The sequence below is a fragment of the Petaurus breviceps genome, unplaced genomic scaffold, assembly GCF_028583685.1.
Source record: "Petaurus breviceps papuanus isolate PSGF00001 unplaced genomic scaffold, PetGlider_PUasm1.0 419, whole genome shotgun sequence".
NCBI lineage: Eukaryota > Metazoa > Chordata > Mammalia > Diprotodontia > Petauridae > Petaurus > Petaurus breviceps.
Genome location: NW_027186324.1, coordinates 8,041,053 through 8,053,618, shown reverse-complemented (window position 1 = coordinate 8,053,618; position 12,566 = coordinate 8,041,053). Strand labels below are relative to the sequence as shown.

Below are 12,566 nucleotides of genomic sequence, written 5' to 3'. Positions count from 1 at the left end.
ATGAGCCAAATCTAATAAGATAATATTATATAAGGATAAATTGAAAATCCTGCACTTTGGTTAAAAGCAGTTATCTGTTCAAGTGCAGGATAGAGCACATATGGCTGAAAAGCTATTCAAGGTGAAAAAGAATTGAAATCTAGGAACAAACCAGTTGTGTGACATGGCAGCTAAAAAAAGCTAGAGGAATTGCAGGCTGAATTAATAAGATAGTGAATAGAACATAGAATCTAGGTGGTCCAGTGGGTAGAGTGCAGAACTTGGAGTTAAGACCTGAGTTCTAGCTATATAACTCTGAACAAGTCATTTAAACTCTGGATGCTCATTCCTTATTTGTAAAATGGGGGTGATAATATCACCTGCCTCTCAGGGTTGAAGTGAGGTTAAAATGAGATAACATTTGTAAAAATGTTTTGCAAACCTTAAAGTGCTATATAAATGCAACTAATAATAACAGTATCTGTACAAATAGTCTGTACTCCTATTTAGACCATACCTAGAATGTTTTCTACAATGCTGGGCTATATATTTTAGTAAAGACAAGCTGGAGGTTGTCTTTCCTGTGTTTGCTATCTCCACTTTAAACTTCCTCTGTGCCATGCAGACTACCAATATAGGGCTAAAGGGTTTGGGAAGAAGTATTGTGGGAATAGAACCCATATTGAAATGAGGTAACCAGACCTAGCTTCTCCTAGGGAAACAATATAGGAAACAGCCCAGGATGTGGATCCAGGAGCTGTATTTAAATTACAGTTTTGCTACTTATTACCTTTGTGACCTCCCATACATCTCTTTATCACCTGTTGCCTTGGGCTGGTCAGTAACTTTTCTGGGCCTTAATTTCTTCATCTGTAAAATACAGTGGTTGAACTAGATGACCTGCTAGTCCTTACTTCCAGATTTAAGAGCCATTTGTAAGAGAAAAAACAGTTGGTGGAGGGGGATTATGGCAATTGAGATTGAAATCCTCTTTCTCTTTGCTATCTCCAATATTTCCAGGTTATTCCCTTTCACACTGACAGGATTTATCTATGTTTTTTTTTTTTAAGCAATTGGGGTTAAATAACTTGCTCCAGGTTACACGGCCAGTTATTTCTGGGTGTGGTGCTGAGTATCTGAGCCCGGATTCGATCTCCAGGTCATCCTGACACTGGGGCTGGTGCTCTTACTCGCTGAGCCACCTGGCCGCCCCTAAGCAATTGGGGTTAAGTAACTTGCTCACGGTTACATGGTCAGGTGTTTCTGGGTGGGTGCTAAGAGTCTGAGCCCGGGATTCGATCTCCAGGTCATCCCGACACTGGGGCTGGTGCTCTTCCTCGCTGAGCCCCCTGGCCACCCCTAATCAATTGGGGTTAAGTAACTTGCTCCAGGTTACACGGCCAGTTATTTCTGGGTGGGTGCTGAGTGTCTGAGCCCAGATTCGATCTCCAGGTCATCCCGACACTGGGGCTGGTGCTCTTCCTCGCTGTGCTACCTGGCCGCCCCTTATCTATGTATCTTTGGACTTTGGAAGTGCTGTCCAGCGGTCAACAACCTCCTTCAATAAGTAATAAGCGACCTATCATCGTATTGCATCAGAGATGGAATACTCACATGTCTTGTTAAAGGATTTCGTGCTTTGGGTCAAAGGTTGGACTGTATTCTTCTTACGGTTACTTACAGTCTTAATGTTCTGTAACTCTTAATTTCCGTTTCATGGCTGTATTAGAATAGTTATTTATTTGAATATTAATAGCTTTTAAATTTAATTCATTTGGTAATGTACTTGTCATAATCATGGGTTTGTTGTTTTTGTTTTTATTGTTGCCATGCTGGAGATTGTAATCTTTGTACGTCAGAATTATCTGCTGCAACTTTAAGCATTTAGAGATGAGAGTAAAACTGCATGACATCTTTACCCTTCACTTGCCCAGTAAAATTTTTATGGTGCTATACAAAGTGTGTATATATGTATATGTGTGTGTACACACACATATATATATATATATATACACACACACAGTAACATGAAAGTTTTAAGAGACAATATTAGACACCTTATATATAGAGTGTTGCAGACGTACTTTTTGTTTTTTATTTTCTTAGTGTCTAAATATCTTAGAATTGCATTTTTTCCCATACTAGTGTTCAAAATGAGGTCTAGGTGCCAGAGTTAGAAATGGTGATTTACAATTTACAATCTACTTAAAAATTCTACAATCCATATGTGTACTGAAAGTAGGCATTATCTCTCTATTGGTACTAATTTAACAATCCTGTTCATGAGTGTAAAGGAGCCATTTGTAAGAGAAAAAACAGTTGGTGGAGTTGGGATTATTGCAATTGAGATTGAAATCCCCTTTCTCTTTGCGACCTCCTCTATCTCCACTTTAGCCCCCTTCACACTGACAGGATAACGGATCCCATGCTAAACAAATCTTCCCCTAAAATCTGCTTTTTTCCCAAGCTTTTTTTGATGTGGGCCCATATAGACAGACAAAGGCCTAGTCTGAAGACTAGTGAATTTAATAGATTTTGGAGTGAGCGTAACATGGGCTTGTAAATAAGAACTAGAAAAAGAGCTCAGAGGCCAGCTAGTCAAACCCCCTTCATTTTACAGATAAAACTGAAGCCCAGAGTGCGCTTGTCCAAAATGACATAAATAAGAACAAGTATCAAAACCAGGTTGCATATTTCTTGCTATTTGTTCTTTTCACATTCTGGCGCTTCCACATAACATATAGTTACTTTTAATGTAATAAAAATCCTGTTAATTTGTACTCATCTAATTTGGAATCTGGTAATTCAGGTCAGACTGGACTACATTTGCTAAGTAAAACCTTTCACGGTACAAATTTTGGTTTTTTTTTGGCTTTTTGGAGGGTAGTTGGGGCTAAGTGATTTGCCCAAGGTCACACAGCTAGTAAATGTGTCAAGTGCCTACGAAGTCCGATATTTGAGCTCAGGTCCTCCTGACTCCAGGGCCGGTGCTCTATTCACTGCACCACGTAGCCACCCCATGGTACAAATTATTAATCTGATTATTTTGGAGACTATTTACAATACTTATTGAGAACTATTTTCAAGAATTTTAAAACTAGCCATTAATTTATATGGATAGGGACTTAAACTCATTGGTATGAGGAAACTATCTACCAATCAACACTTTCTCTGTGCCTAGTCTTAGAGAGTTGACCAGGCCAAAGAGACGTTAAGTGACTTGCCCAGAGTTACATAGTCAGTTTGTGTCAGAGGCAGGACTCCAACTCAGGTCTTCTGGACTCTGCTTTCTGTCCACTCCATTCCTCCACCTCACATTTATTTATGTAAAAATACTAATACCTTAGGGCAGCCAGGTGGCACAGTGATAGAGTGCCAGGCCTAGAGTCAGGAAGACTCCTGAGTTCAAATTTGACTTAATACACTTACTAGCTGTGTGACCCTGGGCAACTCGGCTCTGTTTGCCTCAGTTTCCTCATCTGTAAAATGAACTGAAGAAGGAAATGGCAAACTATTCCAGTATATTCCAGGCCAAGAAAACCCTAAATGGGGTTATGAAGAGTCAGACACAACTAAAGTGACTTCCCAGCAACAAACTAATACCTTACATTTATTCTCTGCTTTATTGTTTGCCTCACTCTTTCGAGAACACTTGTCTTACTTGATTTTTGCAATGGTTTGGTAGGGTAGGCAGGGCAGGTTAATATATTCCAGCCTTACAAATGAAGCTAGAGAGGTACAAATAATTGAAGTAACTCTGAACTGCCAGTCAGAGCTCTGGACTTAGCTAATTAAAGAAAGAAGTACTTCTTTGAGCTACTTAAATTAGTAGAATCTTTTTTTTAATTCTCTAATTTAGAATTATTTCTACTACCTTAAACTGGCCCCTTTTTATGAAGTCCGCATTAGTGACATTTTACTATATTATAAAATGACCAAAAAATATGCGATTCATTCTTATGGTTTCCTAAATGGGAGGGAGGGTGGTAGGACTAAAGCCAAATTGGTTTGTTGGGACTAGAAAAAATAGGAAAGACTTTATTTTCCAGCCTAATTAAGTTTTCCAGCAAATTACTCAAGTCTTATTTTCACCCCAAGTCTAGTTACTAAAGTGTGACATGAAGACCCAGAATACAGTGAGTTTTCTCAAGTTGCTCAGAAATATTTTATTTGAAAAGGAGGGGAGAAGGTTTATTTGAATCTTAGCCAATGTTTAAGTAATAATCAGTGTTTTTTTCCAAAGTTCCCTCATTTTATCAGTGTGAGGATCACTGTGTTATACAGATTTGTAAATTCACTGCCTTTGAGAGTGGTTATCCATGTATCATCAAGACTAAAACATTTAGGTGGCAAGCCTAAATGAATCTAAGTTGCTTATTAGACAGCAGACACAGAATCCAATACTCAAACTTTATAGGTTATAGGAACTTCCATATCTTGTACTTAGTTGGCATAGCTCTTGAAAACACCAGCTTACCTTACTACCATGATAAATTCCCTACCCTCACGCCCCACAAAATCCCAGCATTAAATAAAGTAAAATTGAAAAGACATTTTTTGATTACGGAACTATTTTGTGTTTTGTCTAAAAATACACATATAATCAGACATTGCTGAATTAAGAAACAGATTGTAGTATAATAATACAAATTAAAATATGTATTAGCCACACATTGTCAGGTAAGTCATAACTTATTAAGGATATTTCTTTTTATATATTCTTTAGTTCTGGATTTTTTTTTCTTTGAGACTTATCCTATTTTGTATTTGTAACACATACCTTATAATTTCTTGTTATCAAGTACAGAACTGAAGGTAGACCAAGAATAAAAACTGATGGCTCCACAAGAACTTAGGCAGATTTGGGGGCTAGATGACACAGTGGATAGAGCACAGGTCTTGGAATCAGAAAGACCTAAGTTCAGATCTCGCCTCAAACATTTACTAGCTGTGTAACCCTTGGTCATATCTCTTGACTTTTTTGCCCCATTTTTCCTCATCAGTAAAATAGAGATAATAATAATAGCCCTCCCTACCGGGATAGTTGTCAGGATCAAACAAGATAATAATTGTAAAGCTCTTAGCACAGTGTATAATTACAATATATGCTTAGCACAGTAATAAGTGTTATATTGATGTTAAACGTTATGTGAGTACCATTCAGAAGGTAATATGAGATTTTCTCTATTTGATAATCAGTTTTGTCAAGACTAAGGGTTACTTAGTTAGATTTGTTAGTTAGCATTGATAGCTTTTCCCTCATACTTTTTGGGAATACAACAAACCAGATACATTCTCTTCTTGGCATAGGCCCTGTATAAACACCAGTTAAGTCCAGATCTCTCTTAATTTCTTCATTTAAAAAAAGGATATAACGAAACTGAAAAAGAGAAAACAAAAAATATTTTTAAGCACTAAAAATATGATAAAAATGAAAGAATTTTCATTATTTAGCTAAAGGCTGACTTAACTATCTTCAAAAATAAGTTGGCTTCCTGTTCATTATTTTTAGAAAACCCAGGACATGAAAACACAGACATAAATTAAATACAGTGGGTTCGATTAAGAACTTGTGGATTTTTAATAATGAAAACCTTACAATAGACCTTTTAGTTTATATGTATATACACCTACTTATAAATAAGGACCAGAATTAAATGATCTCAAAGTCCTTTCCAGCTTCTCTCATATTGGAAAAGTGTAGATATAGTGTCTAAATATGATTCCTTTGCTCTAAGAATTAGCAATACTTTTAAATCTTAGTTGTATGTATAATTAATAATAACTTAAAGTGTAAATATCATATGTCACAGAAACTTGAGTCTTTTACTAATAGATGTCTCTCTCTACTATAAGAAATACTTTAAGGGGTGGCCAGGTGGCTCAGCAAGTAAGAGCACCGGCTTCAGTGTCGGGATAACCTGGGATCCAATCCGGGCTCAGATACTCAGCACCACACCCAGAAATAACTGGCCGGGTAACCTTGAGCAAGTTACTTAACCCCGATTGCTTAAAAAAAAAATACTTTACAAAAATAGTGTCCCAATTATTTGTTATATTAAGCATTTCTCCAATGTATGTTCCATTTCCTGGAGCTTGGGACATTTTGGGGTGGGTTTTTGATGTTTTATTGGTATTTTTTTTACATATATATCCTAATCATTTCCAAATTTATCCCTTCCGAAGCCAGCATTGAATTTTCGTTTATAGCAAAAGGAAAAACAATCAAAATACAGTAACTTCATCTGACACCATATGAAACGTTCTTCTCTCCTCAGAGGAGGGAGAGTAGGTTCAGCTGTTCTGGGATCTCTTCAGGGATCAAGATTGGTCATTACAATTATTCAGAGCTAGGCTCCCTTTTAGTTTTCATTTTATATTGTAGTCATTCCATATATTACACATAAGATTTTACTGTAATGTAATTTGACATATTTTGTGAAACTTCTGAAATGATTCTATTTTTCACACAATAATATAAATATTATCAATTCCCAGATACCCACAAACTATAGATATGCTGATTTTACAGAAACAGAATTTCCCTATGAAAATGAGGGAGTATCTCTGTTGCCTGTTTTTACTTTACTCATTTACATTTGCTTTTCCATCTTAATTGTAGCATTTGATATTCACCTTAAAAAAAGGCTAAAGACTGTCTGGATTTTTTTTTTTCCATTTTACTTGAAAACAAACACATTCAGAATTGATCAGAAACTAAACTTTAACATTTCATTCTCAGGCATTCTAAGCAAGAATTATCAGATATGGGTACATATTTTATTAAGTGATTTTACAGTTGCAACAGTGATCTCAAACTGAGTTAACATTAGCCTATAGACACTTTTAAAATGCTACTTTTAGTTGGGAGCACAAAGTATCGTGGATTCATATGTTATCTTTAATGAAAGAGACATTCCTTGGCAAATGTGCAGACATATGTACTTCTAAATCCTAGTTAATACAACTAAGAAAGGGAGTTCTTTATGTGAGATAATTCCTCTTTAATAAATATTATAATATCCCCAAATCTTAAAATCACATTCCTGAAGAATAGTTACATTGTGCCTATTCTAATTAAAACAGAAAGAAAGAAATTTGGCCCTTTTGCACCTTAAAATGCCAGCTGAGTGAGTAGTTTTTTCCTTGGGAAAGGATTTTCTTTTTGATCTGGAATGAGATTTGTAATGACCTTAAGTTCTGATTGTTTTCGTTGAGATTAAATTCCCTTCCTAAGTATAATAAAACCTTGATTAACTAGAGCACTTAATGGCACATTTTGGCAGAATTTTCCGGTTGACTCAGCATTGATCAGAAAACTCTTGTTGAAAATCTTTCCAAAACTTAAACTTTTCCTGTTTCAGCAAATAAAGTGTAGCTAACATAATGAAATCCTGCTTAGGTGCTTCAGGATCTTGCAGTGTTTTAGTGCTTTAATTTTGAACATCAATGTCCATATAAGGGAGGCTGGAGAAAGCGCTGGACTAGGAGTCAGAATATCTAGGTGATAGTTTTTGCCACCTTTCCTTACCTGTAAAATGAGAGAGTTGTACCATATTATCCTTAACATTTCTTCTAGTATTAAATTTCTATGATCATACAATTATATTGCAGGCATATAAGATTAAAACGAACATGGCTTGTCCTTAGAACATCCCTCAGAAGTTTTAAGGAATAGATTAATCCATTTTTCAGTGTTTCTTTAATTTACCTAGTATTCCTAAAAAAAAACAATGCATATTTTCCCCTCCCTGTTCTGATTAATGGAGATTTTATTAGATGAAAATACAGCTTCCTAAATGAAATGTTAGTATATGGTAACTGTATGAGACATAGAACATCCAAATAGAATTAATATTGTGTTATATGTCCATTTGTATACCACATATAAGAATGTGTGCATTTCTTTTGTAGCCACGCCATGAATACTTTAATGTCCCTGTGTACTAAATGACATCACTCATCGAGTATGCAGAATTTCAGAGGAAATAGAGCTGATTTACTTATGACAGAACAGCTGGTGAAACAAATCATCTTGAACGTAGAAATCATAACCGTTTTACTGTTGTACTTTGTCTTCCCTATTTACACCCCCACATTTACATTGTTTTTTTCCTCATGTCATCTTGATGTAGTTTGCTCCTGTCAATATCTGGTGTAATTTTCTTTTTTTCATGAAGTATATGACGTGTTATGTTTTTGGTAAAGTTTTCATCTTAAGCACATACTTGTTATTAACCAACCATCTGTGATTAATTTCATAGTTAAAGGAAAATTTTCCAATATAGCCAAAATGAGTAGCATAGTAGCATATGGCCCACTAAAGCTAAATCCAAACTAGCAGTACTAGTATGTAGAATAGTATGTTTTTCAAAATGATAATCTCAAATTGCAAAATGAATGTGTCCTGTAACTGTATATTTAAGAATATGTAGAAATAACAAAGGAAAACTATAAATTGAAACTCAAAGATATGTTATAGTATAGTGGTTAACACAAAGTGATTCATCAAACTGTTATGCAGAAGGGTAGAATTCCGCATTTGCTGACTGATTTAATTAAAGAATTGTCTTTTTGCACTGGATGCCATCTAGTATTAAATAATAATAATTCTTTCAAAACTTTTGCCACTGCTTATATTTATAAGGATAGCATCTTTAGATGAAAATTCTAAGTATACATTTTGATAGTTCTGATTTTATATGTTTGAAATACATTAAAATCTTCACACTCACTGGTCACTAATACATAGGCTTTTAATTCAACACGTTATATTTCAGAAGGAGAAATTCCATATAGTTTCATATCTTGAAGAATAAATGAATAGGCCATTTAAGAAGCATAATCACCTACAAAATGATTATTTAATCAAACTAATCATTGTGGCAGAGCCTATCCAAGAAGGTTAGGCAGGTCATTAGGAATTATTTGTTTTTCTAAATCATAAAATAACACTTGTACTGTCACAAAAGGGTTAATCAGATTGGGAATATATTGTATTCTAGGATCTGGTTAACAAGTTTTTTTTTTTTTTTCCCAAGAAAGTATTTTTTTAAGGTCATACAGTATTTAGTGTAATGTTAACATGCACATTATCATGCCTGTTGGCCAAAAATGCCGCGTGCTGAGCTGCACCGAAGTGTTGCTGCTTTTGTTCTTTGTGTACAGCTGCTTGCTTTGAAGGACTACATTCTGAAAGAGCTTTTGGCATGTCTAAAATAAAAATATTGCATGCACCCTGTCTCATGTGAATGGCTTTCCTCCTCCACCTTATCCCGTCTACCCAGAAGAATTTGTTTTAGATTTCAGTGTGTCCAGGTAATGTTTTATATACATATATGTGTGTGTGTATATATGTATGTTTGTATATAAATTTTGAAAAGTGTATTCTACATCAATGGGGTCAAACTCAAAGAGAAATAGGTCCCTGCGGGCTGAATAATTACATAGAAAACCACAAATTAACATTATTATTGTTATAATTAACATTATTATCTATGTCATCATTTACTTTTATTTATTTTGTTAAACATTTCACAGTTCCATTTTAACCAGCTTGGGCAATACACCTCTGTTCCACATTAACTGCTGTAATCCAAATTAACAAAAGCACATTTTGTATTTATTGAAGTGTTGGAACACTATTCATTTTCAACAAATAATCTAATATAGCAAAGTAAAACATAGAAAGGATCTTACTAGCTACAAGGAATAGGTCTAGAATGGTAGCTCTTAACTGAGTAGATGTATCCAGCATAGTGCCAAAATTGGATTCTGTTGGTCAGGTGTCACGCATAGTATAGACTAGCTGACTTAATGGACTGGAGTGGAACAGAAAAAAAAAAATGTGTGTATATGTGTGTGTGACACACACACACGACTATATTTGCTTGTGTATGTATATGTATATATTAGAACTTACTCTGTCGTAGTGACCAAAGGGGTTCCCCCTTTGGTCATTATGACAGAGTAAGTTTTTAGAATCCTTTAATGAATTTGTTCAGTTACTCTCTGACCTGTTTCAACATTTTATAGCCATCTCCTAAACTTTGTCATTTTCTCAAGTGACACTGTTAACCAAGTTTACTAGATACTTCCTTTCAAAAATAAAATATACCTGCTTCTTCTACACACTTCAGTGCACATAAACATGTCAAAAGAGCATATATACTTATTTCTAAAGGTTGGTTTATGTGACCAGGTATCTGTATTCAGACTGAGCATAAAACTTTATAATGTATCACATAATAGAGGTGCAATTTTTAAAAATATTTTTTAATATTTTTCTTTTCCTTGCTTTGTGCTGTGCCATGTTTTAGGATGCTAAAGTAAGTTTACTTCGTCGTAAGTGCATATAAAATTGATTAGTGCTTGCTTCCATGAAGATGCAGTATCCCCTTTTGATAAAATTGTTGCTAGTAAATCAGAACCTATATAGTTTCAAAGTTTGCAGTCATCTTTCACAATTTGCTTTTCCCCAATCCCAATTGTGGAATTTACAAAATTTAATTATTTTTGTTGTTCTGATGCATTGCCTCTACCAGTGTTGTTGGCTTCTGGATAGATCTGACAACGGTTATTGAAGATATGAAATGGCAATGTTTTAAAATGACATAAGATACCAACTCAAAATACATGAGAAAAATGTCCATTGTCATAATCAGGGCAGATGATGATGTAAACTACACGAAAACGCCACGCGAACTTGGGATACGGTTTCTGCTGGAGCTTTCTGACAGAATTTGCTTTTCGGTGGTCTTATTTGTAACTGTTTTAGTGTAGTGTGTGTTTCATGATCTCATCCTGTAAAAAGATGTTTTGAGCCGTAAAGGTTGAAAGCTACTGTAAGCGTATGTGACCCATTGCTTCCCTAACATTTTTTTGGGTCCATTTTCTTTTGTTCTTGGTACTCACAAGTTGGCATTTAAATTTTTTTGGCTTTCAAATAAGCATCCCCCTGCACCTTCTCCACACAACAATCTTAGAATTCTAAAGCCCACAAGATCGGCTTACCAGACTCTTGAATTTTCCCTTCACAGGAAGCTGAAACCCCACGTAGTGTCCTTGAAGAAATTGGACTGACATAAGCCATCTCCCATGTGGACGACACCATGTGGTCTCACACATAGTAGATGTTCACTGCCTTCATGTCAATGTTTAGCTAATGGTGTAAGATGCTGTTTGTCAGTGTTACTGTTCTGCTAAGGCGCTTCATTCAGGCCTACATAAAAACACTCCACTTTTTCAAAAGGGAATAAAAAGCATTAAGTTTTTATTTTAATGTTAACTAAAATGATGCAGAAGAAATATCTTTGCAGTATTCTCAGAAGGTTGGATTATGTCAGTTTCCCATTGATTTTATTTGTATGTGATCACGATGAATATATACATAAAATCACAATCAGGAAGCACATTTGTTGCTATTACTGCATTCAACAGAAAGGAAGTTACACTTGTATCAACTTAAAAGTAAATGTAATAATGTTTCGACATGGTTTTATGCAACCAAAGACTAGTGTTACATTTCAGTATTTATGGGAATAAGAAAAATTGACTGATTTTACATATCAAAATAATTTAAATTTTAACATTACCGGTGAAACTTAAACGTATATATGTATACCAAAGATAACTTATTGGGAACTACATATCTTAAACTGGTAGCTTATTGAAAAGTGTACTTTTCTGAGACTAAAGGGATATTACATTAAAGGGAATACAGGTTACTTTCATCAGAACAATCCTGTTTTACATTGACATTAGTTGAAGGCAGGAATTTGGACTGAAGACACTATACTCCAATATGAGCACATAATGTATACTATGAAAATGGTTAAAGACATTTTCTACGTAAGATTCCTTTAAGCATTTTACAATTTAAATGGATTATTTTTATGTCCCCAGATACATTGTACTGCCACTATTTACCTCATTTCTCCATGAGCTAAAGAAAACATCTACTTATATAGGTGGTTATAAATTAAAATACTGGTATATTTGCCTGGTATTGCTCTCAAATAAACCTTGACTGGGTTCACAAAGTATCACATGGCTAAGTTTGCTCCACTGTTGGTATTATTCTGGTTAACTACATTTTCCCTATACTCTTATGAAGCACCACTCATTTGATGTTTTTCTCCTTTCATGCCACCACCTAGTCAGAAAGTATTCATCATATATGTAAATACATCTCTCATGTAAACATGTTAGCTGGATGAGATAAAATGGCAATAGGGGGATTTATTTTTTTAAAGCTATTACAATTCAGTTTAAATGCCATTTTCATATGTATTTAAACATGTCTTCAAGGTTTACACTTTCACTTATTTGTATGTGCTTGGCTGGATTAAGCTTTGTGATTGTGACCAATATTTAGGCTGTGATCATTGTCTTATCACATACGTTAGTTATAATAAATGTACACTCTTACACCATTGCAGTGTGTCTGTCCAAAAGTTTGTTAGCAAACCTGCTGGAAAGGGAGATTCCACGGAGACCTAATATGCTAATAAAAGCTTCTTTATAAAAATGGAAATAAAATTAAACTTCGTTAAATGTATTGTTACAAGTGAATACAAGGTAGATCT

General features: G+C 34.8%; 1 protein-coding gene across 2 annotated transcripts in view; it reads left to right on the top strand.

Annotated features, from left to right (window-relative positions):
* AP1S2 (adaptor related protein complex 1 subunit sigma 2) overlaps nucleotides 1-12,413 on the top strand; it is a 32,138-nt gene extending 19,725 nt beyond the window's left edge. The window contains exon 4 of one of the 2 annotated variants that reach the window (XM_069100646.1): nucleotides 11,019-12,413. In XM_069100646.1, coding sequence (XP_068956747.1) covers nucleotides 11,019-11,066 — 48 coding nt within the window. In that variant the 3' untranslated portion in view covers nucleotides 11,067-12,413. Of the gene's footprint in view, nucleotides 1-7,893; nucleotides 9,216-11,018 lie in introns of those variants that run through there. The other variant, XM_069100648.1, reaches the window with a different exon arrangement.
* The last annotated feature ends 153 nt before the right edge of the window (nucleotides 12,414-12,566 follow it).